We start from the raw sequence: 27,272 nt of genomic DNA, 5'->3' as shown, positions 1-27,272 counted from the left end.
TGACAAATAGTGTATTTATCAGACAAAAGGTTTTTGTGTGGTGATATTCGCTGTGAATGTTTCATTTGGCGGAGTTGTTTGACCTTTCCGTTTGCCTTTCAGAACTTTTCAGCTAAGACGTGAACTTCCTTTTCAATTTTCGTGCATTGCGTTCATCATCCCGTGCACGATGATTTTCGTACTGTCCAATTTTAGTTTATAAATAGTTGTGCTTTAGCTTTCTTTTTTCCCCTCTTCCGATTGAGGAAGTAATATCGTAGAAGTGTTCGTTGTAGGCTAATTGAAAAATAAGCCTTTACTTTGGTGGGCCTTTTGTTAAAAGCTTGGAACCTTTTATGGAACCAGGTTACTAGATTAAAAAAAAAAAAAATTGTAGATTTTTAAAGCTATATCTGCTTATTGCGTGAGCATAAACTATCATGCTAGTTTAGTTAAATAAAGGGTTAGATTAAGTTAGTTAATAAGTTAAATAAGTTAGATTAAGGTGACCAGATTTTTAAACCATGATTTGAGAACAATTCATTGGACCGTCCTCGAAAAATTTCAATATAAGAGGGCACTCTCCATTTATTTATAGAAAATATTAATTTATATTAAAAATATTAGTTGCAACAAATGTTTTTTTTTAAAATTTTTAATTTTATTTTTTAAATTGATAGCTAATATCAGGTACAGAACTATCTTCATCAAACTTGATATTATTACAAAGCTATTTCGACCTATGATATTCTGTATTTGTTTAGTACATGTGAAATGAATAAATGTATGATTATTCAAATTTGTTTATTCTTCGCATAAATAATTTTCAGACGAATATGGAGTTTTCATCAATTTGGTTTAGCATCGCATTTTTCGGAAGACAAAATTATCTTGTTGCGTATTCTTTGTAAAATACACTTATCTTCTTTCAAAAATAATCCTGCGCATTTCTGATTTTTTTAAAAATATTTCACTGCAAATAAAATTGAGGACAAACGTTAAGATTTGTGGATGTTTGTTGTCTTCAAAGTTTGTTTGAAAGCTGAGAACTAAAGAAATTAGAGGACGTCTGGCTACCTTAATGTAATGAATTTTATAATTTAGTTTGCGCATTTCTAAGTGACGACGTTGTTTGTAAAAAGTCGGATTTTTAAATTATTTTACGAAACATAGATTAGCGACTGTTAGTCTAGGAAGTAATGTATGGCAGACAAAAAAACCGACCACGTTATTTCAGTAAGAAATTTTCCTGTTATTTGAAATAGACACAAAAGAATTCAAAGCAGTAAGTCATTTTTTTATTTGTTGATTAGTTTCAAATTTTTTTCAGACTTACTAAAAAAGATTAAAATTGTTCCAACATAGAATAAGAATTTTAATAAGATATAATTTGAAATGGTAGAATTGGTTTACAATTCTTAACACAATTTTCGATTTAATTTTTTATTTTGATTCCATTTTTTTTTAGTAATATATATTTTTTAAAAATATTTTAATTTTATTGCAGTTTGAATTTATAGACTTTTTTTTTGTTGATGTTTGAACATTTTATTTATTCCTTTTTTTTTGTTTCTTTCTGTTTGTTTTCTTTTTTTGTTTATTTCATTCAGATTTTCTTGATTTTTAATCTCTAGCTGAGCAGTAAATTTATTTTATGTATTTTGATTCTTTTTTAACTTTTGTGATTGTGAATTAAAAAAATAATTATTTCAGTTTCATTAAAATATAATTTCTAACTTAAAATTTTGGGATTTTTTCTTCTTTCAATGATGGGTAATATTCTATCTAGAATTAATACAATTATTATTAAATCAATGTTACAAATAATAGTTTTGCATTTTTGATTCTTAAAATTAGAAATTTCTTAAAATGTCATTCAGAAATAACTAATTTCATAAGCTTTAAAATTATGCTACTTAAATGGATTTGCTCTCTAATTTGAAGTATAAATATACCAGACCTTTAATTTTTTTAAATTTCTTCTACAGTAGTGAAACCTCAGGATGACCAGCACAGAAAATGCCAACGAGGTTAACGAAAACGCTAAAATTCCAGAAATGTATGATCCAGATGATCCTGAGTGTCAAAGGCAGATGTGGAGACCACCAGATATTCAACAAGATGTTCAAGAAATGGAACGAAGGAAGAGAGTTGAAATTATTATGAATAGGTAATTTCACCTAGGTTTTGTTTTTAAAAATCCGTTATAAGGTGACAAATTTATGTGAACATAANTTTATTTATTCTTTTTTTTTGTTTTTGTTTTCTTTTTTTGTTTGTTTTCTAGATTATTAATCTCTAGCTGAGCAGTAAATTTATTTTGTCTTTTGATTCGCCTTTAACTTTAGTGATTGTGAATTAAAAAATTATTTTAGTTTCATTAAAATATAATTTCTAACTTCAAATTTCAGATTTTTTTCTTCCGAAGATGGGTAATATTCTATCTAGAATTAATACAATTATTATTAAAGCAATGTTACAAATAATCCATTTGCATTTTTGATTTTTAAAATTTGAAATGTTTTAATGTCATTCAAAAGTAACTAATTTCATAAGCTTTAAAATTATGCTACTTAAATAAATTTGCGAAGTTTAAATATACCAGAACTTTAATTTTTTAAAATTTCTTCTACAGTAGTGAAACCTCAGGATGACCAGCACAGAAAATGCCAACGAGGTCAACGAAAACGCTAAAATTCCAGAAATGTATGATCCAGATGATCCTGAGTGTCAAAGGCAGATGTGGAGACCACCAGATATTCAACAAGATGTTCAAGAAATGGAACGAAGGAAGAGAGTTGAAATTATTATGAATAGGTAATTTCACCTAGGTTTTGTTTTTAAAAATCTGTTATAAGGTGACAAATTTATGTGAACATAACATGGACTTCTTAATAAAACTAGAATGTCTTTATTATTTTAAAAGATTAAGAGAAGAAGATCCCAAGTGACATTTTAGAGAAAATTTCAGATTTTTCTGGGAAATATTTTAGCCTTATTTGACGATACTTTATTAATTTTGCCAAGTCTTTTTATTTGGCTAAGTAGAAAAATCCATATAAACATAACATGGGTGTCCTAATAAAACTAAAATGTCTTGATTTTCTGAAAAGATTGGGAGAAGCAAATTCGAGGTGACATTTTACTGAGAATTTAGATTTATCTGGGAAATTGTCTTATTTGATTATATAGTACATGGCGCATAGCATTTTTAAAAAGTGCTTAAAGATGCTTATTTTTGATTTTTATTTTTTAAAAGCCCTTGAAGCCTTGGGGCTTTTTTTATTGAGTGTTTTTAAAAAGTGCTTAATTTTACTTTTTCGAAAATGAGATTTTTTTTTCTTTACCATGTCAATTTTTGCCACATATTATTCAAAAGTGTGGTTTTCACATTGTTCTATTTAACGCTTTCACAATTCATTCAAACACAATGCATTTCAGTGTACCGTCAGTCCGTATCGTATGATAGCGTAAATCATGTTACATGCTTGATGAAATGCTTGCGGGTCCGCATGTGCGTCTACTGAGCGCTGGGTTCGGTGAGATTCTTGCACTCTCATGTGCAACTCTGCTGTATTTTGCAAGATATTCTCAATTTCAGGCTTTATTTTTCACCCTCTGAAATCGAACCGAAAAATCTCTTGATCATTTTTTAATGGCTAATATAATCAAGAAAAGAGTTCTTTGTCAAATTCTAGTTATTTTATCATGATCATGTGAAGTCTGAGATTTATTTTGCATTTTGTCAATTTACATAGTGCTTANAAAAGTTTTTAAAAAGTGCTTATTTTTTATTCAAAGATTTGGCTACGCACCCTGTATTTGTTTTTAAAAGTTTTATTTCAATATTTTTGTGTGGAAAGCTTATGGTTTAATACGGTGTTTTTGCTGACTTTTAACTAACCCAAGTAATTTAGCTAATCTGTCATAAAAGATTAACATAAGCCAAATGAAAAAAAAAAAATTAGGTTAAGGCTTGATAAATGTCTGGAACGGAATCATAATAAAACATACTTCAAATTTTTACCAAGTAACTTTGATAAAAGCGGTAAAACCTAAGATTCACCAGGCTTCATATATTTTCAGTAGAAAATGTTTATTATAAATTTTTTCACTTTATTTTTCAGTCAAGTTTTTCGGGAAGAGCTAGAGAGGATCATAGAGTCCCAAATGAGTGAAGGTGGGGTCACAGCGAATTTATCTGCTCTACAACAAGTGACAGAACTTTTGCTTCCTCACACTTCTCGTACAGCTCCAACAGCTGTTAGGTCTGGTGTTTGCGTTATTCCAATCAATGACATCCGGGGAGTAGATGGATTACGTTATGCTAAAGGTGAAAAGGTACAGCGAACTAAGTTGGCTGCAGTCTATAGGTTAATAGATTTGTATGGCTGGGCTGAAAGCATGTTTAACAATATAACTGTAAGTATTTTTTCAAATTAAATGTTTTAATTAATTTTTCTTGTAATGAATTTATAATTGGAATTTTGGGATATTATATTTAATAATTTGTATTAGAATTGTATTTATGTATGTTAAATATTTATTTTCCTGTACAATGTTTTTTGATTAAAAGGAAAATTACTCTATTTTTATTTGTTATTCAAAGACATTTATGCTAAATATAAGTGTATTAACATTTAAATTAATAAGTTAAAAGCTTTTATATTAATATTAATATTTTTTTTACAATATTTTATTAAAATAACAATTAGTATTTATCCTTAATTACAATTTCACAATTATTATTGCAGTCTTATGGTTGAATAATAAAAATATCGGTTCTTAAGAATCTTCGTAATTATCTATTTGAAACCTTCTTTCTTTAATTACTAGAAGTTGTGATATTTTGTTGTTAGAAATTAATCTGATAATTTTTTCTACTCCTAATACTATTTTAAAAACATCTAAGAGCAAAAATAATTTATTAGTACAAAAAAAAAGCAATCTGGAAGAAGTCTTTCCTTCAACATTCATTCCGGAACTTAACTCTCCTTTTCTTACAGAAAGGCAAAAGAACATAAACTTATAATACTTCAAAATGATTTTTTCAAAAAGAGCGTAAGCTCATCTAAAATGCTGTGATCAAAATCTTTTAATGGAACATTTATTATTGTAAGAACATTTATTCCAAGTAATCAATTTAATTTTACCTTTCTGTATTTAAGTATAAATTTTCAGTGTTTTATCATTTAAAAAATTTTTTTAATAGAATTACATAGCACATAAACTTTAAAAACAGTAATGCTAACTGTAGAGATTTCTGTATTATTATTACTTTTGTTTATTGACAGCTAGTTGAAAAGTTGGCACCTTTTTTTAAAAGTATATATAGTTTTGTTTCTGCTGAAAATTGCTAGATTCTAAAATCTGTATTTTTATAAAAGTACATCTGCAAAGAAGACAGTTTAATTTAATCATTGTCTTTTAAAATTTAATTTTTTTGGATCATATGTAATACAAATGAAATATCTTTATAAAGTTTGCAAAAAGTTATGCGTTTAAACAACCATTTTATAAAATAATATTGTTGTAAAGAAACTGTTTTTATTACTCATTATTAAAAAAATGTCGCACAGTCGCAATAACTCTTTTAAATATTTATTCTATTCATTAAAAAAATTAACATTATTTCTGTTGCTTTAGGATATTTTTTATTGCTTTATTACTTAGTTTTAGATTGTTCAAATGTGAAACTTTGACTTTCGGAGAATATTTTTCCTTGAAAGTCAATTGCTTTAATATGGAAATCAACAATGGAAGTCGTCATACCTCAATTTTGTTTTAACTAAAATCTTATGTCCCACAAAAATTCTTAGCCTGTTCGCGTGTGTTCTTTTATCAAAAACCAAAGTTATATATCTAAATTTTATTCAACATTTGCTATGTATGAAAATATTCTTATGTCATTTGTAAGAACCATGACTTGATTATATAATATTTAGCTTCTCTTATACCAATCTCTTTAAATATTGAATGGAATGTTTAATTTTCATTTATCAATATGCATATATTATTAATTTAATATTTTTTTAAAATTTACTGCTACCATTTATATTAATTTATGATTTATTTCTGAAATAGAAAAATAAAGGTGTTGAACATGTTTAGACATTTTTTGTGTGCATATAGTTATAAATGTAATTTAATATTTATTTAATTTAGCATAATGTAAATTATTTAAGAAGAGCATCCTAAATGATTTTGTTTATAAATGTATCTTCTTTTTTTTTAAAAAAAAAAAGAAAAATTGTCACAAATGTCATTGATATGGCAAAAATGTTTGTTTTCTCTTACAGGTGCGTGTTAGTCAAGACCAAGAACACTTTCTATGCCATCCATATGGATTACAGTATCATGAAATCACTGCCTCATCCTTATTGAAAGTTGACATGCAAGGAAACGTTATTGATCTTGGGACAACAAACTATACATTCAATAAATCAGGATTTTCTTTGCATTCAGCCATTCATGCTGCCAGGCCAGATATAAAGTGTATTATTCAAGTCCATTCTCCCCCTTGCATTGCCGTAAGTGTATTCCTTCTCAATTTTTTAAAATTGCAAGAATATTTTAATTTTAAATAACCTTTAAAGTTATATAACTCCGACTATATTCCTTTTCCTGTATGTTTACTATTTACTATGTTTAAACTTCTTTCCTATAAATTTTACTTCATACTTTTTTATAGCAATTTTCTAACTTCAATTTTGTGGATACAATTTTATTACCATCGTTGAACAGCCGACCCAATTTAGGGTTTACGCTACTAATGCTCTACTCCGTAGCCATGTAATTTTGAACCCAATCCAGAAGACAAAGGAACTCCTGGATCAAGTATTGGGAGAAATTTGCCTTCATAGAGGACTTTTTTTGATGGAACTAAGCTGCATTTGCGTTACATCGAGAGGTAAAACCACAAAAGTCTCCCACGGTTAGTCTGATAACAAGGGGATTCTAACCTATGATCCGTCTACCACTGAGGATAATTTACGTCAGCTCTGTGGTCGCTGCAATCAGAGTGCGGAATTCGAATTGACCAGCTATAGCTGTGATCGAACCCTGGTCACCTCATTGGGTGTCGAGCGCTCTATTCCCTGAGTCACCACAATTGAACTCATTCCTAACGAGTATATGAGGAATCTCTGTAATAAGGAATGTCTGTATTTTGTTGCTCCTCAAATCAGTGTGCTTCAGCAACTAGGATGTAGTTGTGTTGGCCAAAATTACTAACACAGAAAAATTTATTGAAAATATTTGAAAATAACGTTTATTTTATCTGCACACAAATTTTAAACATACTAAACTAAAAGACAAATAAAATTTTAAGGAGCAGTTTGATACTTCTTTAAGTAAAATTTTTAAGAAGTTTATGGAAAATTACTTTTTAAGTTCAAGACAACTAGAAAATTTTAAGACTTTCGCATTTCTTAAAAATGTCTGTATTTTGTTGCTCATTAAAGTAGTGCAAATGTTTTTTTGGTCCAAGCTGCAATTTTCTTGTTATTTTTCAATGAAATTAATTTAGAAACTATTCAAATAGTCTGTAAACTACTTTATCTTGATTTCTAAACCTGTTTACACACTGAGTTTCTGAATTGATTGTTTTTCTATTTTACAGATTAAGCCATATTTATTTATCAATTATCATAAAATCTTGTACATATTTATCTGTGCAAGATTATGTAACAAGATTGTGTACAAGGTATATGTTTATCATTTAAATGCTATGTTATATTTGTTCAAAGAAAATTGCATTTTTTTTAGCATGTGGCTATCATTCTAATTCAGTTATTTATTCATCTAAGAATAAGTTTTAAGTTAATTTGTTTTTTTTCTAGGTATCTGCCACCAAATGTGGTCTTTTGCCCATCAGTCAAGAAGCTGCCATTCTTGGAGAGATAAGTTACTGCGATTTTCATGGTATACCATCTGACCAATCTGGGAGAGATCAAATTTCACGTAGTCTAGGGCCTCTAAATAAAGTAAGTTGAAATCTTATGTTTCCAACTTTTTAATTGATATGTTTTAATGCAATGCTACCAAGCTTTTTCATTTTTTGCATAACTTTACATTGAAGGTTTTTTTTAACCTGTTAATTTAATTTGATTGAATTATTCTACTACTACAAATAGAATTTCTCAAGGAAATCTCTCACCAATCAAAACTCTGAATTAGAGTTCTCAAATTTTCAGTGGAGCTATCTATTTTATGACAATACAAGTTTCTGCCTTTTTCTCACCATTCAGACTTGATTGCTAATTGAAATTATCAGCTATCAAAACCACTTTGACCACTTTTTAAATATCTTGAGTTCTCAAATTTCTACTGGAGCTCTGTGCGTGATGCTAATACAACTGTTTCCTAAATGTTGCAAGGCTCTTTCACCATTTAATGGCCTATCAAAATTTTGATTGACTATTACTTAACTATTAACTTCTATTTTCACTGAAAATTCCCTCTACGCCCAGAAGCAGAATATTTTCAAATGTTCTGCAACAGGACTTATTAATTTAAACAAATGTTCTGCAAGCATTTCACAGCGCAAAAAAGCCAACTTTACAATAAAATACTATACTTTCATTTATTAAATTATAGGATCATACACAGATGCACTACATTATTTTTTAAACCAAGGCAAACATTCTTGATTTGTTACTTTTTCAATCACTTTTGAAGTAAAAAATTTTGTTAATGACTATGATGATGATGATGAATTATTAATAAAATGCCTATGATATGAAGGTCCAAACATTAAAATAAGGCCTGCCTTAAAAATTTTTTGAAAGGACAAGTGCCCAGATAGTGCACCATTTGCAAACACAAACATTCGTTGGTCTGTTGTTCCAACAACTTCTTCCTCTCCATCGAAAGCATTTGGTCTTTTAGAGACAATTCTGTCAATCGTGGATCCCCACAATTCACAAATTGCTTCTGAAATGGGAATTGAAAATACAAAATGTCATGAACTTTATGAAATTTGAAATCTCTGAATTTAATTCTTTTGCTTGCTTTAGAAGCTCTCTTAATAAAAATGGTTACAGAAGTATTCAAGATACAAATTGTTCTGCAGGACTTCATTTGTTCTGATACGTATGTCTCAGTTTTAGGCACTTTCTGCTTCTGGGCCTCTACGTTTTGGGTTTGACATAAATATTTTTTCTATTTTTTTAGGTCAGTGCAGAAAATTAATTTTGAAATTTGTTTTATTTTGTTAATCTCTTACACGCTAGATATATATTGAGAAATCGGCCTATTTGTGAAACATCAAAAGGATAAAATCAATAACTTCTGTTAATATATAGTGACAGATCACCAGGAGTTTTATCATATTTTTCTGATATTGATAAATATTTTTATTTGATATTGATAAGTATTTTTACTTTCTAGATTTTAATTTTGAGAAATAGGGGCATTTTAATTTGTGGAGAATCCATAGAAGAAGCAGTCTTTATGTTGCATAAGTGTGTTGCAGCTTGTGAAACACAGGTATGGATTTGTTCTAGAATATTAATTTAGTTTCTTTTTTTTTTATCTTCTTAATTATAAAAATTTTATAAATTATGAAACAAATATTTATCATAAATATTGTCTTGAACGGGTGTACAATTCCTTGTTTTAAGTAAACAAGTTTTTTCTTTTTAGATTTGTAAAGTTGTTTTACCAATAATAAATTCTAAGAAAGTCAAATATTTGAAAAGTCCCGCAGCGGACTGATCGTTCGGACAAGGTTCCCAGCAGATCACCGAAGTCAAGCATCACTGGCTGCGGTCAGTGTGCGGGTGGGTGACCACTTTTATCAGTTTGCGTAGGGACCGAGGGTGTGCGGTATGGGTCCTCGTTAAACTGTGCTACTGTAAAGTGCTCGACTTCGCGCGCCGTTCGTCGGGCTATCGAAGCTGGGGTGCCACCCCCTCCGCAGAGGATCAAAATTGTGATGGCTTGTCTTCGGCTAATCCTTTGGGATGCTTCCCAGACCGTCGCCAGTAGCCAATTGTGCAGCTCTAGTGCGACGTAAATTAACTACAACTACAACAACAATTGTATTTTTTTTTTTGCTTTAAAAAACAAAGTAAATGTGGAATGAAAATGGGATTTTTATCTACATAGTTTTCTTTAACGAAAGTTCCATTTGTGCACCAATTTATTTACATAACAATCTTGTTATGTATATTTGTTACAGTTTCTTGTAATTTTTTTTAAAAATGTGTTATTAATTGTTTAGGTGAGGTTAATGCCTATTGGTATTGATAATATTCAAATGATGTCAGAAGAAGCTATTAAAAATGAACGAGAAATGATCATATCTGGAGGTTATCCTATAGAAATCAAAGATGATGAACCTCCTGGAGGTGATGAAGATAAAGAGAAGGCAGAGCCAAAAGAGAAGCAAAAGAAATGGAGGGTTTGGGATCTTGAATTTGAAGCTCTGATGAGAATGCTGGATAATGCAGTAAGTATATTTGTTTATGCATATGCTATTTAATTATTAATTAGAAGACAGGGTTGCCACAGACTACTAAAATGCGACTATTTGCTACTATTTTCAGACTATGGCGACTTTTTTTTGCCTGAAAAGACTAAAAAAGCAACTATTTTCAGGAATATGCGACTATTGGGAGACTTTTTTACTCTTAGCGAAGTTTTTTCGCAAAAATGAACATTACTTTTCAGTCCACTCGCTAACATTTACGTATAGTGCCGCCTACCATGTGCATCAGAAATCTGATTAAAGCCGTCGGTATAAGACTACAATAGCGGTTTAACGATTTAATATGCAAGGATCCTTGACTACGCTAACGCTGTTACAGCTCTGATGAAGACGATTTTGATTTCATCTAGCTGCAGAGATGTAGATAGCGTTTAACTATAAAGACGCTAATAGTTTCGTGATGTTGAATGACGAAGAGTGAATTGAATCAGAACTCCCGGTTTCGTGCGAGGATCAGCGATGTCATTTAGAACATTTTTGTCTTTGGGATTTTGCGTTTTTTGAAGATTATTTTCAATGGGATTTAAGTCATTTTGCGATCGTTGGAAATAATTGCCGGGTTTCTCGTAAATTATTTTCAGCGAGACTTTTGCTACTTAGCAATCGTTTTGCATTATTTCATACCATTTTTTTTCTATCTGGATTTAACGATTCTTGTCAGTTATTTTTAGTAGACCTACTGTTACTTTGCGATTGCTGCACAATCGCTGTTATTTTAAATTTTCGTTCTGAACTCAGTTGATCAATGAAAAGAAAATAAATAAAAAAAAGATTCTCCATTAATTTTTTTCAATTATTGTTTTTCATTTTAAGCGTTTTTGTTCCTGTTCAGGCAACTATTTTTTATACTTTTAGGCAACTATTTTCCTGCTTGAGGCTACTAAAAGCAACTATTTTTGTTCATTTTTTACTGTGGTAACCCTGAGAAGATGATACAATGATACGTATCAGAATTTATATATTTATTTTAAATGTCTGATTTATTTGAAACACCGTTCAATGCTTAAGGTTTAAGCAGTTTTGTAATGAGTTTCTTTAATCAAACGGAAAATCTTATTTTTAAATGTTACTACTTAGGCTTATATTATTGCTGCTTTATTTTTTAAAACCTGATTTCTGACAGAATTATTATTTGAAAATGTTGAGTTAAAATAAAACTTAAAAGGTTGGATAAATTTTCTATTTTTCTAGCTAAGTTTTAAATAATGAGGTTATGCAAAAAGATGGTCCCAATTTGATTTTTATTTCACAAAATATAAATTAGACATGAACAGTTCGTATACTAATATAAGAGTTCGAAGTTTTTCATACAACTTTGGTGGAGATAACTTGGGGTTGATAATGCTAATATGCAGGTGTTTCATTTCACTATTGGTTGTGAGCAAGGATGCCTACTGTTCTGCTCTTAACAAAATTTTTTTTATAGTAGTGAAGAACTAAGGACTAAAACTTTGAAATGTTTTGTAATTTTACCATTAATTTAAAAGGTACACCTGAAATGACAGAAAGAATGGCATTTTATATGAAATTTTGAATTTATATAAAGTGATGGACAAAATAACAAATCAATTTGTAAAATAACATAATATCAATGCTAAAGTTCATAAATGAGAAGTTTTGTAACCACTGCATCAAATTTTCTTTAAGCAGAGTAAGTTTGCATCTGGTTGTGTTTAAGAGGGTTTCTATCAAGTTTGATGTTTTTAGTATTTCGGACTAGTATTCCGACACCTAATCTTACTCTGTGATCTTCTCTTGCAAGGCTTTATTAAAGAGATTGTTTATGTCCATCTTTCAAAAACTCCCGGTCCCACAGTGGACTGAATGTAAAGACACTGTTCCCAGTAGGACACTGAAGTAAAACATCACTGGCAGTGTTCAGTAAGCGGGTAGGTGACCACTGTGATCAGCCTGCGTAGGGACCGAGGGTGTGCATTAAACTGTTCTACCATAAAGTACTAAACTTCGCTCGCAGGTCGTTTGGCTACTAAAGCAGAAAGCCCTTCTAAAGAAGATCAAACTTGTGATTGGCATGTCTTCGGATCATCCTCAGGGATGTTTCCTAGAATGTTGCCAATAGTCCATTGTGCAGCTCTAGTGCGACGTAAATAAATTACCTAACTACCTAATGGAATTGTACTACTGCGGGGGTGTATTCACTTTTACAAGACTTGCTTTTTTAGGCCAATTTTTTTAAAAAAAAAATTATACAGTGGAACCCCGTTTTTACGTTGTCCGTTTCGTATGTTATCCCGCTTCTTACGTCATTTTCTGCTGATCTGTGAAAATTGCCTGTACCGATAATGTTAAAATATCCCGGATTTTGCGTTACCCCTTTTATGGAAATCCCGCTTGATATGTTTTTCTACCAACAGATCAAATTAATATTTTATATTCTACAACTCTCACACAAACTTTTTTCTAGTTTTTTGAACAAGAAAAACTTGCTTTTCAGCTGTATGGAGCAATTCTTGCATTCTTTCTGTTCTATTTGTCAATAGGGGGTGGGTGACAAGCATAAAAACTACAAAGCATAAAGACTCTAAAACAATTTTTACTTGCAAATGTAAATCAAGAAGAAAATTTGCAAAAAATAGTTAGTATTGAACGAGTTGTAGATGAAATTGTAGCTAAAAACAGAGAGGAAGTGAAGATTACTAATCTTTTCCATTAATTTAACTGGTAGGTGTAAATTTTTAGAAATATATGCATAGATTTTTCTTAATCTCGATTTTACGTTATTCCGCTTCGACCGTTTTTTATCGCTTGTCCGATCGAAAACGTAAAATCGGGGTTTCACTGTATTTATAATATATATTTTACAATTTGTGAATCTTTTTATTCTTATATTTTTGAGTTTACCGAAACCCTGCAACTTAATTTTGTAGGGCTTTAGAACTGGGTATACCTTCAAACAACCTATGATTCGTACTGATCAAGTAAGGCTGAAGAACGATGTTGAAGTACCTCCTGCAGCTTCATCATATTCTCAGTATTATGGAGAGGATAAATGGTTAAGGTAATAATTTTATATATTGATCATTTATTAATCATCAAACTAGTATTGAATTAAGAGTTTGATTTGATAAAATAAAATTTTTTAAAATATGTAATGCATTAGTTTGTAATTAGTTATTTTTAATTATTTTTAATTATTAGTCTCCTACATGTTTTATTTTTGTAAAAGGTGTTAACTTATTTTTGATTTGAATCCTTTTCGATTTGAATCTTTTTTTTATTTGTTAGTAATTGTTTTTGCTGTTATAATCTATATTTTTTTTATTTTTATAAATTTTTAAAATTTATAAATTTTGAAAATATTATAAAAATTATTTTTATAAAAGTATATATATTTTTTATTTTTATAAATATTATTTTTAAAAAATATATATTTTTATTTTTTATTTTTATAAATTTTTATCTTTTAAAATAATTTTTTAAAATTTTTATTATTATTTTATGAACCATTTTTCGCAATTGTAAAAATGTTGCATAACATTTTGTAAAACATTGATGATTTTTGATCATGTAACTTTATGAAATAAATAAGTTTAAATATTAATTAGTGGAACCCCGATTTTACGTTTTCTGCCGGACTAGTGTTGAAAAAGTGGATGAAGCTGGAAAAACGTAAAATCAGGGCGTGAAAAAAATTAAAGCATATTTTTTAAAAATTGCCCTTACGAGATGACTTTTGGAAAAAAATGTGTAATCTTTAATTGTTTTTAGATACTATTTCAACAATATCACTCTCAATACTTACTATTATTTGCAAATTTGATTTTTATTTGCAAATAAATATTGCTTAAAAGTTTTTATGCTTTGGAACTCTTGATCAGTTGTTGATATATCGTCAGATATTTTTTATTTAAATCATCGTTTTCATCTCTATCAATGGAAGCAAGCATTAAATCAAATATTTAAAAAATTGATAAGTAATGGGGATGTTGCAGTGGATATACATATCATTGACTTCGGAAGATCTTCAGCCACACAATTTATTCTAAAGGGCTAATGTTCTCCTTGTGTACAGAGAAGCCTGTCTTATTAAAGCCATTTGAAATGCATATCAGTCGACACTGTAGAATGCTGTAGAAGTCAAATTCAGGGCTTCCAGAATAGTTATTTTTGAATTCGAAGTATCTTACAAGTCTGTCAACAGAATCAAGTAAAGGGATTACCTAATCAGTTTTTTAGTGTAACATTCTTTAAATGATTGGGATATTCCAAGATCCAGAGATTGAAGTTAGCTGGAAAAAAATTCCAGTTGCAAATTTTACGATTTAAGCTCCCATACTTCCTTTATCCCGGTGCTTTGCACATTCCACCGTCTTCTGATTTTGATTCAAGTGGAAAATACCCTGTCATTGACAAATGGATAATAAGATAGATTGGAAAAAAAATGTCACACCAGCTGCAAACAACTAATAAATAAGCCTCTTAAAAAAGAAAGAAAAAGAATTTGGAAACGGTTTGTTCAAGCTTCATTGAGAAAGTTATTTTACAGAAAAATATATAAAGCAGGATTTTCTTAATGTGCCACGTAAAATCCGGGATAATTTAACATTATCACTATAGGCAATTTTCATATTCTATATGTATTATTATCTGTATATATTTTTTGTACTTCTTCGAAAAAGCTTATGTATTTACCAATATTATTCTTTGGTACTTGTGGAAAATCCCATTGACCAGGAAAGTTGGTGTAAGTTCTGTCAAATTGACGCTAATTTTTTTCATATAGTAACCAGTGCATATTTAATGAGAATTAAAAGATGAATTAAAAAATAATTTCCTAAATAATATTCTTTTATTTGCAAAAGATTTTATTTCAAGGAAGACTACCATTTTTTGGTTTGGACAAAAATAGTCAATAAGACTTTACACATGCACCAATTTATTGGTTTTGTACTATAAATTTTAAATTGAACTATGTAATTATTACTCTAAGTATTAATTAGAATTTTTTCTCTAGTCCTCTGAAGAAGCTTGTGGAAGGTCGTAAAACCCAAGACAAACTTCGCTGGGTTAATTCTCCCAACGTATACCAAAAAGTGGAAGTTCTTGAAACTGGAACTCCTGATCCAAAGAAAATCACTAAGGTACAAGCTTAGTTTCTCAGTTATTGGTATTTGTGCTCCAGCCAGCATATGCAAATGTGTGGATAGTTATGCTGTATGCACAATTAACACTGGTCTCTTTTAAGAGGTGCCNTTTATCCCTTCAGTGGGTCGATAAATGAGTACCAAGCATGCTTGGGAACTGAACACTGGGAGTTTTGCATTTGGCTGACCACCTAACCGGAACATCTGCTCCTGCACCCCAGAGCCCAAGGTCAAGAAAACTGAGATGGGCACAGTAGGCCTTGGCCCTCTATGGAGTTTAGTTTAGTTTTTTTAGCTCTGTGCGTGATGCTAATACAATTGTTTCTTAAATGTTGCAAGGCTCTTTCACCATTTAATGGCCTATCAAAATTTTGATTTACTATTACTTAACTATTAACTTCTATTTTCACTGAAAATTCCCTCTACGCCCAGAAGCAGAATATTTTCAAATGTTCTGCAACAGGACTTATTAATTTAAACAAATGTTCTGCAAGCATTACACAGCGAAAAAAACCCAACTTTATGTTAAAATACTATACTTTCATTTATTAAATTATAGGATCATACACAGATGCACTACATTATTTTTTAAACCAAGGCAAACATTCTTGATTTGCTACTTTTTCAATCACTTTTGAAGAAAAAAATTTTGTTAATGAGAATGATGATGAATTATTAATAAAATGCCTATGATATGAAGGTCCAAACATTAAAATAAGGGCTGCCTTAAAAATTTTTCGAAGGGACAAGTGCCCAGATAGTGCACCATTTGCAAACACAGACATTCGTTGGTCTGTTGTTCCAACAACTTCTTCCTCTCCATCAAAAGCATTTGGTCTTTTAGAAACAATTCTGTCAATCGTGGATCCCCACGATGCACAAATTGCTTCTGAAATGGTAATAGAAAATACTAAAAGTCATGAACTTTATAAAATTTGAAATCTCTGAATTTAGTTTTGCTTGCTTTAGAAGCTCTCTTGATAAAAGTGGTTACAGAAGTATTCAGGATACAAATTGTTCTGCAGGACTGCGACGTACGTTTGTTCTGCGACGTACGTCACAGTTTTAGGCACTTTCTGCTTCTGGGCCTCTACGTTTTCGATTTGACATAAGTATTTTTTCTATTTTTTTAGGTCAGTACAGAAAACTAATTTTAAAATTTTTTTTTTTTTTTTTTTTTTTTTTTTTTTGAGANTTTGTTAATCGCTTGCACACTAGATATATATTGAGAAATCTGCTTATTTGTGAAACATCAAGAGGATAAAATCAATAACTTCTGTTAATATACAGTGACAGATCACCAGGAGTTTTATCATATTTTTGTGATATTGAGTAATATTTTTATTTGATAATGATAAATATTTTTACTTTCTAGATTTTAATTTTGAGAAATAGGGGCATTTTAATTTGTGGAGAATCCATAGAAGAAGCAGTCTTTATGTTGCATAAGTGTGTTGCAGCTTGTGAAACACAGGTATGGACTTGTTCTAGAAATATTAATTTAGTTTCTTTTTGTTAGCTATCTTTTTAATTATAAAAATTTTATAAACTTTATAAATTATGAAACAAATATTTATCATAAATATTATCTTGAACGGACATGCAATTCCTAGTTTTAAGTAAACAAGTTTTTTTTTTAAGATTTGTAAAGTTATTTTATCGATAATAAATTCTAAGAAAGTCAACAAGAAAGTCAAATATTTGAAATAACTATGTATTTTTTTTGCTTTAAGAAAACAAAGTAAATGTGGAATGAAAATGGGATTTTTATCTACATAGTTTTCTTTAATGAAAGTTGCATTTGTGCAACAATTTATTTACATAACAATCAACAGAAAGTGGAAAAAAATTATTTAACGAACATGCATCTTTCATATTTTTTGACTAACTATAATTCTTGTTATTTTTTTGTACTCTTGTTATGTATACTTTACAGCAGGGGTGTCAATCTCGCGGCCCGAGGCGAACATTTTTGCGGCCCAGTCAATATATTCGATGCAAAGTAAAAATGAAATAGAAATGTTAATTAGAAGGGAAACTAGCATATAAAATTATAATATACTTTATTTATAAACTATACAGATCATTTTAAATTGTACGTGCGAAAATGTAAAATTCTAATTGGCTTGCGGCACCTGCCATTCCAGGGATACTGCATCGTATCAAAAATACGCAGAAATAATTTCAAATCTTAGAACAGAATTTGAAACAGGGTTTAAAGATTTTAATTCTTTGGAAGACAAATTTTGTTTGCTTTCTTCGATTTTCTCAATAAATATAGACTCAGTATCCAATAATATGGAAGTGATTGAGATTCAGTGCAACTCAAATTTGAAGGCAAAATTCATTGAAGTGAGTGTGCCTGAATTTTGCAAATATTTACCTGCTAGGTTTGAAAATACTCGAAAATTCGCATATGAAATTATTTCCATGTTTAGAAGTACTTATCAGTGCGAGCAATTATTTTCTGTTATGAATAGAAATAAATCTCCTGTCCGAAACCGTACTAATAACGCTCACGTTGGGTCATCTTTGAAAGTAGTCTCGGCCAATAAAATTTCTCCCGAAATTGGAACGATAGTAGCAGATAAGAGATGTCAAATATTATTAAGGTTCTCAATCTTATTGATCCAGTGGGTTTCCCGTGGATAGTGTTTTAAAAAAAAAACATCATCGCTTGTCAATAATATGTGTTATCTCTTTTATAAAAGAAATATGATATGAGTACATGACCATCGGATCTCAAAATTATGTTGGGTGATTGTGGTTTAACACTATCGCTTATGTCACTGACCATTCGGCCTTCAGGGATTTTCTCTGGTTAATTCTATTCATGCATATTATTGATATCCTTTTTTTAATCTAATTAGTACATGTATATGTATAGATATTATCGAATATATGTATATGCATATTTATACACTTCTCTGGATCAATAGTTTTGAGCGAAATGGCATACTCTTCTTTTTTTTATTCATGATGTAATGACATTTACTTTGCCACCCAATACAGTTAAGTAACCTTGCTACAGGTCTCATTTTATCTCGTAATTTTTATGTACTTACCATTTAATTTCTCCTAAGCCGGTGTCATAACTTAGGGGCACCAAAAAAACTACGGTACACATATATTTATCAATCTTAGAGAAAATGTTTACAAGAGTTTTAAAAGTATTATTCTCGGATAGATGAGGATCTTTGATGCATCTTTAAGTGAGTAGTGGGATATACTTATTTATTTACTTACATATGAATACAAATAGTTAATCTTTTTTCAATTTTAAAAACAGATAACTCAAGTTTAAGAGAGACATCAGTAAAATACATCCCGTGTTATAGAGGGATTTGATCCCACAACATCCACGCTCCACAGCGGTTATTAGAANCCTGGAGGTGATGAAGATAAAGAGAAAGCAGAGCCAAAAGAGAAGCAAAAGAAATGGAGGGTTTGGGATCTTGAATTTGAAGCTCTGATGAGAATGCTGGATAATGCTGTAAGTATATTTATTTATTCATATGCTATTTAATTATTTATTAGAAGATGATGAACTGATATGTATCAGAATTTATATATTTATTTTAAATGTTTGATTTATTTGAAACACCGTTCATTTCGTAAGGTTTAAGCAGTTGTTTTGTAATGAGTTTCTTTAATCAAACGGAAAATCTTATTTTTAAATATTACTACTTAAGCTTATTTTATTGCTGCTTTATTTTTTAAAGCCTGATTTCTGACTGAATTATTATTTGAAAATGTTAAATTAAAATATAACTTAAAAGGTTGGATAAATTTTCTATTTTTCTAGCTAAGTTTTAAATAATGAGGTTATGCAAAAAGATGCTCCCAATTTAACTTTTATTTCACAAAATATAAATTAGACATGAACAGTCCATATACTTACATAAGAGGAATGTTCAAAGTTTTTCTTACAACAACTTTGGTGGAGATAACTTACTTGAGTATTCTAATATGCAGGTGTTTCATTTCACCATCGGTTGTGAGCAGGGATGCCTACTGTTCTGCTTTCAGCAAAATTTTTTTAAAGTAGTGAAGAACTGAAACTTCGAAATTTTTTGTAATTTTACCATTAATTTAAAAGGCACACCTGAAATGACAAAAAGAATGAAATTTTGAATTTATGTAAAGTGATGAGCAAAATAACATAAAATCAATTTGCAAAATAACATAAAATCAATGCTATAGTTCATATTTGAGAAGTTTTGCAACCACTGTATCAAATTTTCTTTAAGCAGAGTAAGTTGGCATCTGGCTGTGTTTAAGAGGGTTTCGATCAAGTTTGAAGTTTTTAGTCAGTCGTAGTATTCTGAGACCTAATCTTACTCTGTGATCTTTTCTTGCAAGGCTTTATTAAAGAGATTGATTGTTTTTGTCCATCTTCTTTCAAAAACTCCCGGTCCTGCAGTAGACTGATTGTTAAGACACTTTCCCCAGTAGAACACTGAAGTCAGGCATCACTGGCAGTGGTCAGTAAACGGGTAGGTGACCACTTTGATCAGCCTGCGTAGGGACCCAGGGTGAGCTGTATCAGTTGTTGTTAAACTGCTATACCATAACGTACTTAACTTAGCTCGCAGGTCGTCTGGCTACCAAAGCAGGAAAGCCATCCTTTCTCCCCTGGAACTGTACCATTGCAGGGGTGTACTCAGTAATACAAGACTTGCTTTTTTGCATGTATGTGGGACAAGTTTGGCTGCTGCTTAGATATTTACTATGTAGAAAAAGGGAGAATACTTGGAGCATTTATGAGCTGTGTTCAAAAAAAAAAAAAAAAGAAAAAAAAAAACTTATTGAAGTTCATTTTATACTTTAGTACAAATTTATTTATGCCCATTTTTTTTTTAAAAATTATCTTTATAATATATATTTTATAATTTGTAAATCTTTTTAGTCTTATATTTTTGAGTTTACCTAAACTCTTCAACTTAATTTTATAGGGCTTTAGAACTGGGTATACCTTCAAACAACCTATGATTCGTACTGATCAAGTAAGGCTGAAGAACGATGTTGAAGTACCTCCTGCAGCTTCATCATATTCTCAGTATTATGGAGAGGATAAATGGTTAAGGTAATAATTTTATATTCTGATTATTTATTAATCTAGTTTTATTTTTTTTATTATTTTTATTTTTATAAATTAATATAATTCAAACTGAACCATCTTTCCCAATTGTAAAAATGTTGCATAACATCTTGTAAAACATATACTTCATTGATGATTTTTGACTGTGTAGCTTTATTAAATAAATAAGTTTAAATATTAATTATATACAGTGGAACCACGATTTTAAAATGTCTGACGGACTAGTGTTATAAAAATGTATGAAGCTGGAAAAACCTAATATCTAGGAGTGAAAAAATGTAAGCATATTTTTTAAAACTTGCCCTTACGAGATGACTTTTGGAAAAAAATGTGGAATCTTTAATTATTTTTAGATACAATTTCAACAATATCCCTCTCAATATTTTCTATTGTTTGCAAATTTGGTTTTTATTTGCAAATGAATATTGTTTCAGAGTTTTTATGCTTTGCTATTCTTGATTGGTTGTTGATATATCATTAGATATTTTTTATTCATAATCATAGTTTTTATCTCTATCAACGGATGCATTAAATCAAATATTGAAGAAATTGAAAAGGAATTTGGATGTAGTGGATATATACGGATCATTTCTACTTCAGAAGATCTTCAGCCACACAATTTTATTCTGAAGGGCTAATGTTCCCGTTATGTACCTAGAAGCCTGCCTTATTAAAGCCATTGTAAATGCATTTCAGTCGACGCTGTACAATGCTGTAGAAATCAAATTCAGAGCTCCCAGAAGTTATTTTTGAATTAGAAGCAACTCACAAGGCAACAGAATCAAGTTGAAGGATTACCTAATCAGTTTTTTAGTGTAATGTTCTTTAAATGATTGGGCTATTCCAAGATCCAAAGGTTGAAGTTAACTGAAAAAAAATTCCAGTCTCAAATTTTACAATTTAAGCTCCCATACTTCCTTTAGCTCCCATTCCGGTGCTTTGCACATCCCGCCATCTTTCTGATTTTGATTCAAATGGAAAATCCCCTGCCATCGACAAGTGGATAATAAGATAGATTAGAAAGGATGTCACACTACCTGCGAACAACAAATAAATAAGTCTATTTTTTAAAAAAAGAGAAAGAATTTGGAAAAGGTTTGTTCAAGCTTTATAGAGATTTTACACAAAGGAAAAATTTTATTAAAGTTATTTAGATCAAGTTATTTTACAGAAAAATGTATAAAGCAGGATTTTCTTTAAGTGCAATATGTAATCTGGGATCATTTAACATCATCACTATAGGCATAAATGTTTTTACTATTGCATATTCTATCTGTATTATTATCTGTATATATTTTTTGTAGTTCTTCGAAAAAGCTTATGTATTTTCCAATATGATTCATTAGTACTTGTGAAAAATCCCATTGACCAGGAAAGTTGGCGCAAGTTCTTGCAAATTGATGCTAAATTGTTTCGTATCATAACCATTGCATATTTAATGAGAATTAAAAGATTATTTTGAAAATAATGTTCTTTTATTTGCAAAAATTTTAATTTCAAGGAAGGCTACCATTTTTTGGTCTTGGCAAAAATAGTCAGTAGGATTTTACATATGCACCAATTTATTGATGGTTTTTCACTATAAATTTTAAATTGAACTATGTCAGTGTTTCCCAAAGTGTGGTACGCGTACCCCCGGGGGTACAGGAACAGTTTAGCGGTGGTGCGCGTTCTTATGTGAAATATCTTGCAACAAACGAAAATTTCAAAAAGAATTATTTAAAAACGGAGCTAGCCGTGAAATTTTAAGATTACATATTTTTCTATTGGCTATTTTTTGCAGAGTTAACAGTTAATAATTACAGTTAATATGTCAACAGAGAGTTGTGATTTTTAATTTTTGTGCAATTTTTTTTAATAGTAAAAAATACATAAATTTTTCTATTAGTGGTACACAGCATTACGAAAAATTTAGAAAGGGTATACAAAAGCCAGAAGTTTGGGAAGCACTGAACTATGTAGTTATTACTCTTAAGTATTAATTCTAGAATTTTTTTCTAGTCCTCTGAAGAAGCTTGTGGAAGGTCGTAAAACCCAAGACAAACTTCGCTGGGTTAATTCTCCCAACGTATACCAAAAAGTGGAAGTTCTTGAAACTGGAACTCCTGATCCAAAGAAAATCACTAAGGTACAAGCTTAGTTTCTCAGTTATTGGTATTTGTGCTCCAGCCAGCATATGCAAATGTGTGGATAGTTATGCTGTATGCACAATTAACACTGGTCTCTTTTAAGAGGTGCCAATTGTATGTGTGCACTGTGAATATATATATATTTTCATTGCACCTAAGCAGTTATTGAATAAAACTTTAAATATCAGCAATTTTTGTAGATCTGAGGTAAATGTTTAAATATTTGCAATGCATAATTTGTTATTAGTTTTTTGTTGCATTTTATTTTAAAAATGAAGAAATTTGCCTGAATGTCATGAGGGAATTCGAATACTTCATAAGCCTCGGAAATTTATTCTATTAAAGAAGAAGTATTTCGTGTTGTATTGCTTGACTATGGAAAAAAAAAGCATTTGATTTATTATATAATAGCTTTATAGATCTTGTTTTTGATGATCTTTTCAGTTTGGGGGAAAAATAGCCCTGTGAAACATGATGTGTTTGTAGTGAAAATTACTTATTCAAATAATATTTACAGTAAGAGTTTTTTTCTTTCTTTTTACAAAAATATAGCTTTAGGTCTCCCCATCTAGATCTTATCTGTGGTGGTTCAACTCTGTTCGCCCAAGCAGTACAGCTTAAACAGTGATTATGATAAATTTTTTGCTTAATGTGATTAACATATTTTAATAAAAATCACTAATTATTTCCACCCTTAATTTAGTAGCAATAAATAAAAATGCCTAAAAATCAATATTACTTAATTTGTCAGTTTTATGATCAAAACTATTTAAAATCGTTATGCTTCGAAAGTTGTTTTTAAATTAGAATCTAAAAATGGTATTGCACAGTTGTGTATAAATTACTTACAAGTGTTTTGTGGCAGAACATATATTTCACTTTCTGTGTTTTAAATGTGTGATTGTAGATGTGACAAGCATTGACATGTTTTGCTACCTAAGTCTTGGGTAATAAATCTTAATTTTTTCCTTAAAAAGAAAAGAAAATTTTTTGTTGTAAAATTGGGTTGATAGTTAGTTAGCTTAATAGTTTTAATAAATCTACAATGGATTTAAAAGAGTCAATTTTAGTCAAATATTTAAGACTTGATTATTTGAATCCTTTAAAATTTTTGTAAATATATTTATTTTTTAGAACCTGCATTTCAAATTACATAAAATATGACCTCAACAGTAATTTTGGATGGTCATATTTTATAATGGCTAGATCTGAATGGGTTTATCTTTTTGAAAAGATTTTTTTTTTTATAGTTTTTGTTGTATTTTAAAAACATAAACATAAATTTGTACCTCAGAACTCTGTTTCAGGAATCAGTTTTCCAGTGCTGCATTTTTTTTCTCTGTGTCATGATTTATAGCTTTATTTTAGTTTAGTGGGAGATGTGTTATGCCAGTAGTAAAAGCAGTTCCTTTTTTTTCTGTGTTTATATGATTGTAATCACCCCCCAAAAAATGGCTTTGCTAGTTTGTGAAGTTAATGAGAAACCTACATTTAATTGTTTAACTGTATAATGTCTTGTGAAACAATTCTGATCATATGATATATATTACTACATTATAGAAATATCTTTAAATAATATTATAAGTACATAATAATCTAAGTACATAATTGTCACTAAGTGACTTCATATAGGAATATTTAGTACCCTAATTTTATATTTACCACATTACTTAAGGAAACTTATTGGTCTAATTGACTAATGTGCCCTTCATCTTATAATGCTCTAATATTAGTTTACTAATTTCCTATTGCAAGTTGTGGATTATTTCAACTAAAGGTTTTTATGCAGAGTTTTCCAAATGGTTATAGTAATTCACTTATAATTCTAATATAGGAACTTTTACTGCTCTTAATTTATATTAATATAAGGAATTATCTTTGACTAATTGAATACTGTGTCCTTCACATCTTCATAATCTAAGTTTAGTCTACATATTCTATACTGCAAATCGTAGACTATTGCAACTAGAAGATTTTATACAATACATTTCAAATGATTGTAGTAATTTTCATATAACTATCTCACTGTCACTTGTCATTTAATGTTTAAAATGTACAATTTGACTTTCATATAATTTTTACGATAATAATGCAGACTGGTAGTATAATATTGCAATTGCCTGGTTCTCAACTTTTCTAGAATAAAATAGCATAAAATTAAACTTACCATTTAGATTACTTCTATTTAGGAAATTGCATATTTCAGTGTGTAATATTTATAAAAATACTGGAATTGGCTCTTAATGACTTAAATATATATGTATTTTTTTATTAAAATATTTCTACATTTAAAGAAAGTTTTTCTTCTAACTGTTGAAAAAAAAATGAAACAAGTTTTTTTTTTTAATTATGAAGATTAACGATTTTCAATTATAAGTAAAAATTGGGATCATTTAAAGTAATTCCCATTCCATTTTTCGTACTTTTAAAATTTTTTTTCTTCTTAAGGTTGTGTAATTCATATTCTTAGAGTTATGCTCATTTTTCATATTGTTGCTAATTGAATCTAGTGATATTTTTTATTGTTTCATATTCATTTTTTTAGTTATAAGCTTTAATAGTCATTGCTGTATTCCATTTTTTATTGTCATTCTACACTTTCTCTAACAGTTCCTTATTGTAAAATTTCATGTATATGCATTTATTAATGCTCATTTTCTCACCAGTTTGTATTAAAAAATGCATTTATGTAACAATTGTTAGTGTGTATTGAGATATTCGTCAGTGTGCTGATTGGTATTTTTTAATCAATGTTGGTTTTTATTTAAAATAAACCATTAAAAACTATTAGAATTCTTATCAGTTTTTTTAAAAAAGTTATTTGCCATTTCTTATAGTCCCAAATAAAATTTTAGTTTTTGATAAATTTTTTTACGGAATCAATTTTTTAACTGATGAAATTTATAGCCTTCCTTTTTTAACAACTTGGTAGAAAAATATATTTTTCACTGCCAATTTTATTGCATCATGTATTAGTACTTGCTATGCATTATGTAATGTGCAATAATATGCATTTATTAATGCTATGTGGTTTATGCACGCAGTATCATAAAAAACCAAGGTTAAATTATAAACTGTTCATGCTATATGCAAATATTATGTGTTTAAGAGTTGTTAATGAAGCAATATTTTAAATTAATATTTTTAATACGACTTTTTCTTTTGTTTTTAACTACATTCATAAGGTAACAGATCAGAACATGTTTTTAAGTACTAAAAAGAAATTGTGATACCTTTCTTTTATTATCTTCATTTTTGATTAGGTGAGATTTCTAATTGATAGGTAGTATTTTTGGTTTTGTGAAACTTGAATGAAAATTATTTTTGTTATTTTTAAATAGTATATTGCATATTTATGAATTCCTGTAAATATTTACTATATTAAATAGATTAATTATAATTTTGGCTTTGTAATAATTTTAGTATTTGTTGATTTTACTTATACTATGGTAGGTGAGTTTAATAGTTTAAAAAAAAGAGTATTTTTCCCAAAATTTATCATTGTTTATTTATGAAGAATATACCATATATTTTTATATTGTTATTAAGTTAAAATATAAACAAATATAAACATTATATGTATATTTTGGCTCATTCAACTAAATTAAGTGTTGTATATGCAAATGCATTGTTCATAAATTCTGCTCAATATTAATGTTTTTGTCAATTCAATATGTGTTTGGAATATATGTAATGTAGAACAATAATAGAATATGTAGTCTTATGACATTTGGTATAGCAGTATTAGCTTTATTTTGTATTTCGAAGCTTTGTTTTTAAAAAATATCATCAGTGTAGCTTGAATAAAGTATTTGCTTTAAAACAATTCAAATATTTGTGTTTTATGTTTTTTAATTGCATATCTTGTTAAAAATTTTTGTTTCTAAAATGTTATTGTCTGGAATTTGGAATGAGTTTATGGGAGAAATGTAAGTTATGGTTAATTATAAGACTTGCGTATTCAATTATTACGATTGGAAAGGTGTTTATTAAAAGTGGTTTAGAAGGTTTAGCGTGCTGGAGCATTTAATACAATAACTTTATTATTTTCTGTACCCACCTGTATGTTTTGTTCTTTTCTTTTATGCTTTTCACTTATTTGCCATTTCTGTTTATTTTATTTGACTTTAAATTTTTTTCATTCTGTTTTATTACTTCAGGTTTTCTGCCGCCTTGTCTATTAATTTTTATCTCAAATTCTATTTTTTGTTCAATTTCAAGCTTAATCAGTTTAAATTTTTTTTATTGTGTTAAATTATTTTCTCTCTCAGCTTCTTTTGAAATTTTATTATCATTTAAATTTACAAATTCTATGCAAACAATTATAAATGTGCAATTTAAGAATAATATTTTGCTTTACATGTTGAATTCATATTGTGCAATGTAATGTTTATGATATATTTTAAGAAATATACCTTTCTATAAATCTTTTAAAATTTAAATTGTGTGAGCAATAAATTTTGTGT

General features: G+C 29.1%; 2 protein-coding genes across 2 annotated transcripts in view; both read left to right on the top strand.

Moving 5' to 3' along the window:
- LOC107447491 (protein hu-li tai shao) overlaps positions 1 to 27,272 on the top strand; it is a 76,746-nt gene that overhangs the window by 25,939 nt on the left and 23,535 nt on the right. The window contains exons 3-10 of the mRNA XM_071185064.1: positions 2,615 to 2,796; positions 4,107 to 4,401; positions 6,279 to 6,509; positions 7,821 to 7,964; positions 9,370 to 9,468; positions 10,205 to 10,432; positions 13,360 to 13,490; positions 15,447 to 15,573. Coding sequence (XP_071041165.1) covers positions 2,630 to 2,796; positions 4,107 to 4,401; positions 6,279 to 6,509; positions 7,821 to 7,964; positions 9,370 to 9,468; positions 10,205 to 10,432; positions 13,360 to 13,490; positions 15,447 to 15,573 — 1,422 coding nt within the window. The 5' untranslated portion in view covers positions 2,615 to 2,629. The remainder of the gene's footprint in view (positions 1 to 2,614; positions 2,797 to 4,106; positions 4,402 to 6,278; positions 6,510 to 7,820; positions 7,965 to 9,369; positions 9,469 to 10,204; positions 10,433 to 13,359; positions 13,491 to 15,446; positions 15,574 to 27,272) is intronic.
- Positions 17,875 to 26,632, top strand: LOC139426415 (protein hu-li tai shao-like). The gene is made up of 4 exons (XM_071185242.1): positions 17,875 to 17,928; positions 18,959 to 19,069; positions 20,532 to 20,662; positions 22,679 to 26,632. The coding sequence occupies exons 1-4, from the start codon at positions 17,875 to 17,877 to the stop codon at positions 22,815 to 22,817; spliced, it is 435 nt and encodes a 144-aa protein (XP_071041343.1). The 3' UTR covers positions 22,818 to 26,632.

This window comes from Parasteatoda tepidariorum, chromosome 9 (assembly GCF_043381705.1).
Source record: "Parasteatoda tepidariorum isolate YZ-2023 chromosome 9, CAS_Ptep_4.0, whole genome shotgun sequence".
Taxonomy (NCBI): Eukaryota; Metazoa; Arthropoda; class Arachnida; order Araneae; family Theridiidae; genus Parasteatoda; species Parasteatoda tepidariorum.
Note: the sequence above shows the minus strand (reverse complement) of the source record. Positions and strands in the feature narration are given on the sequence as shown.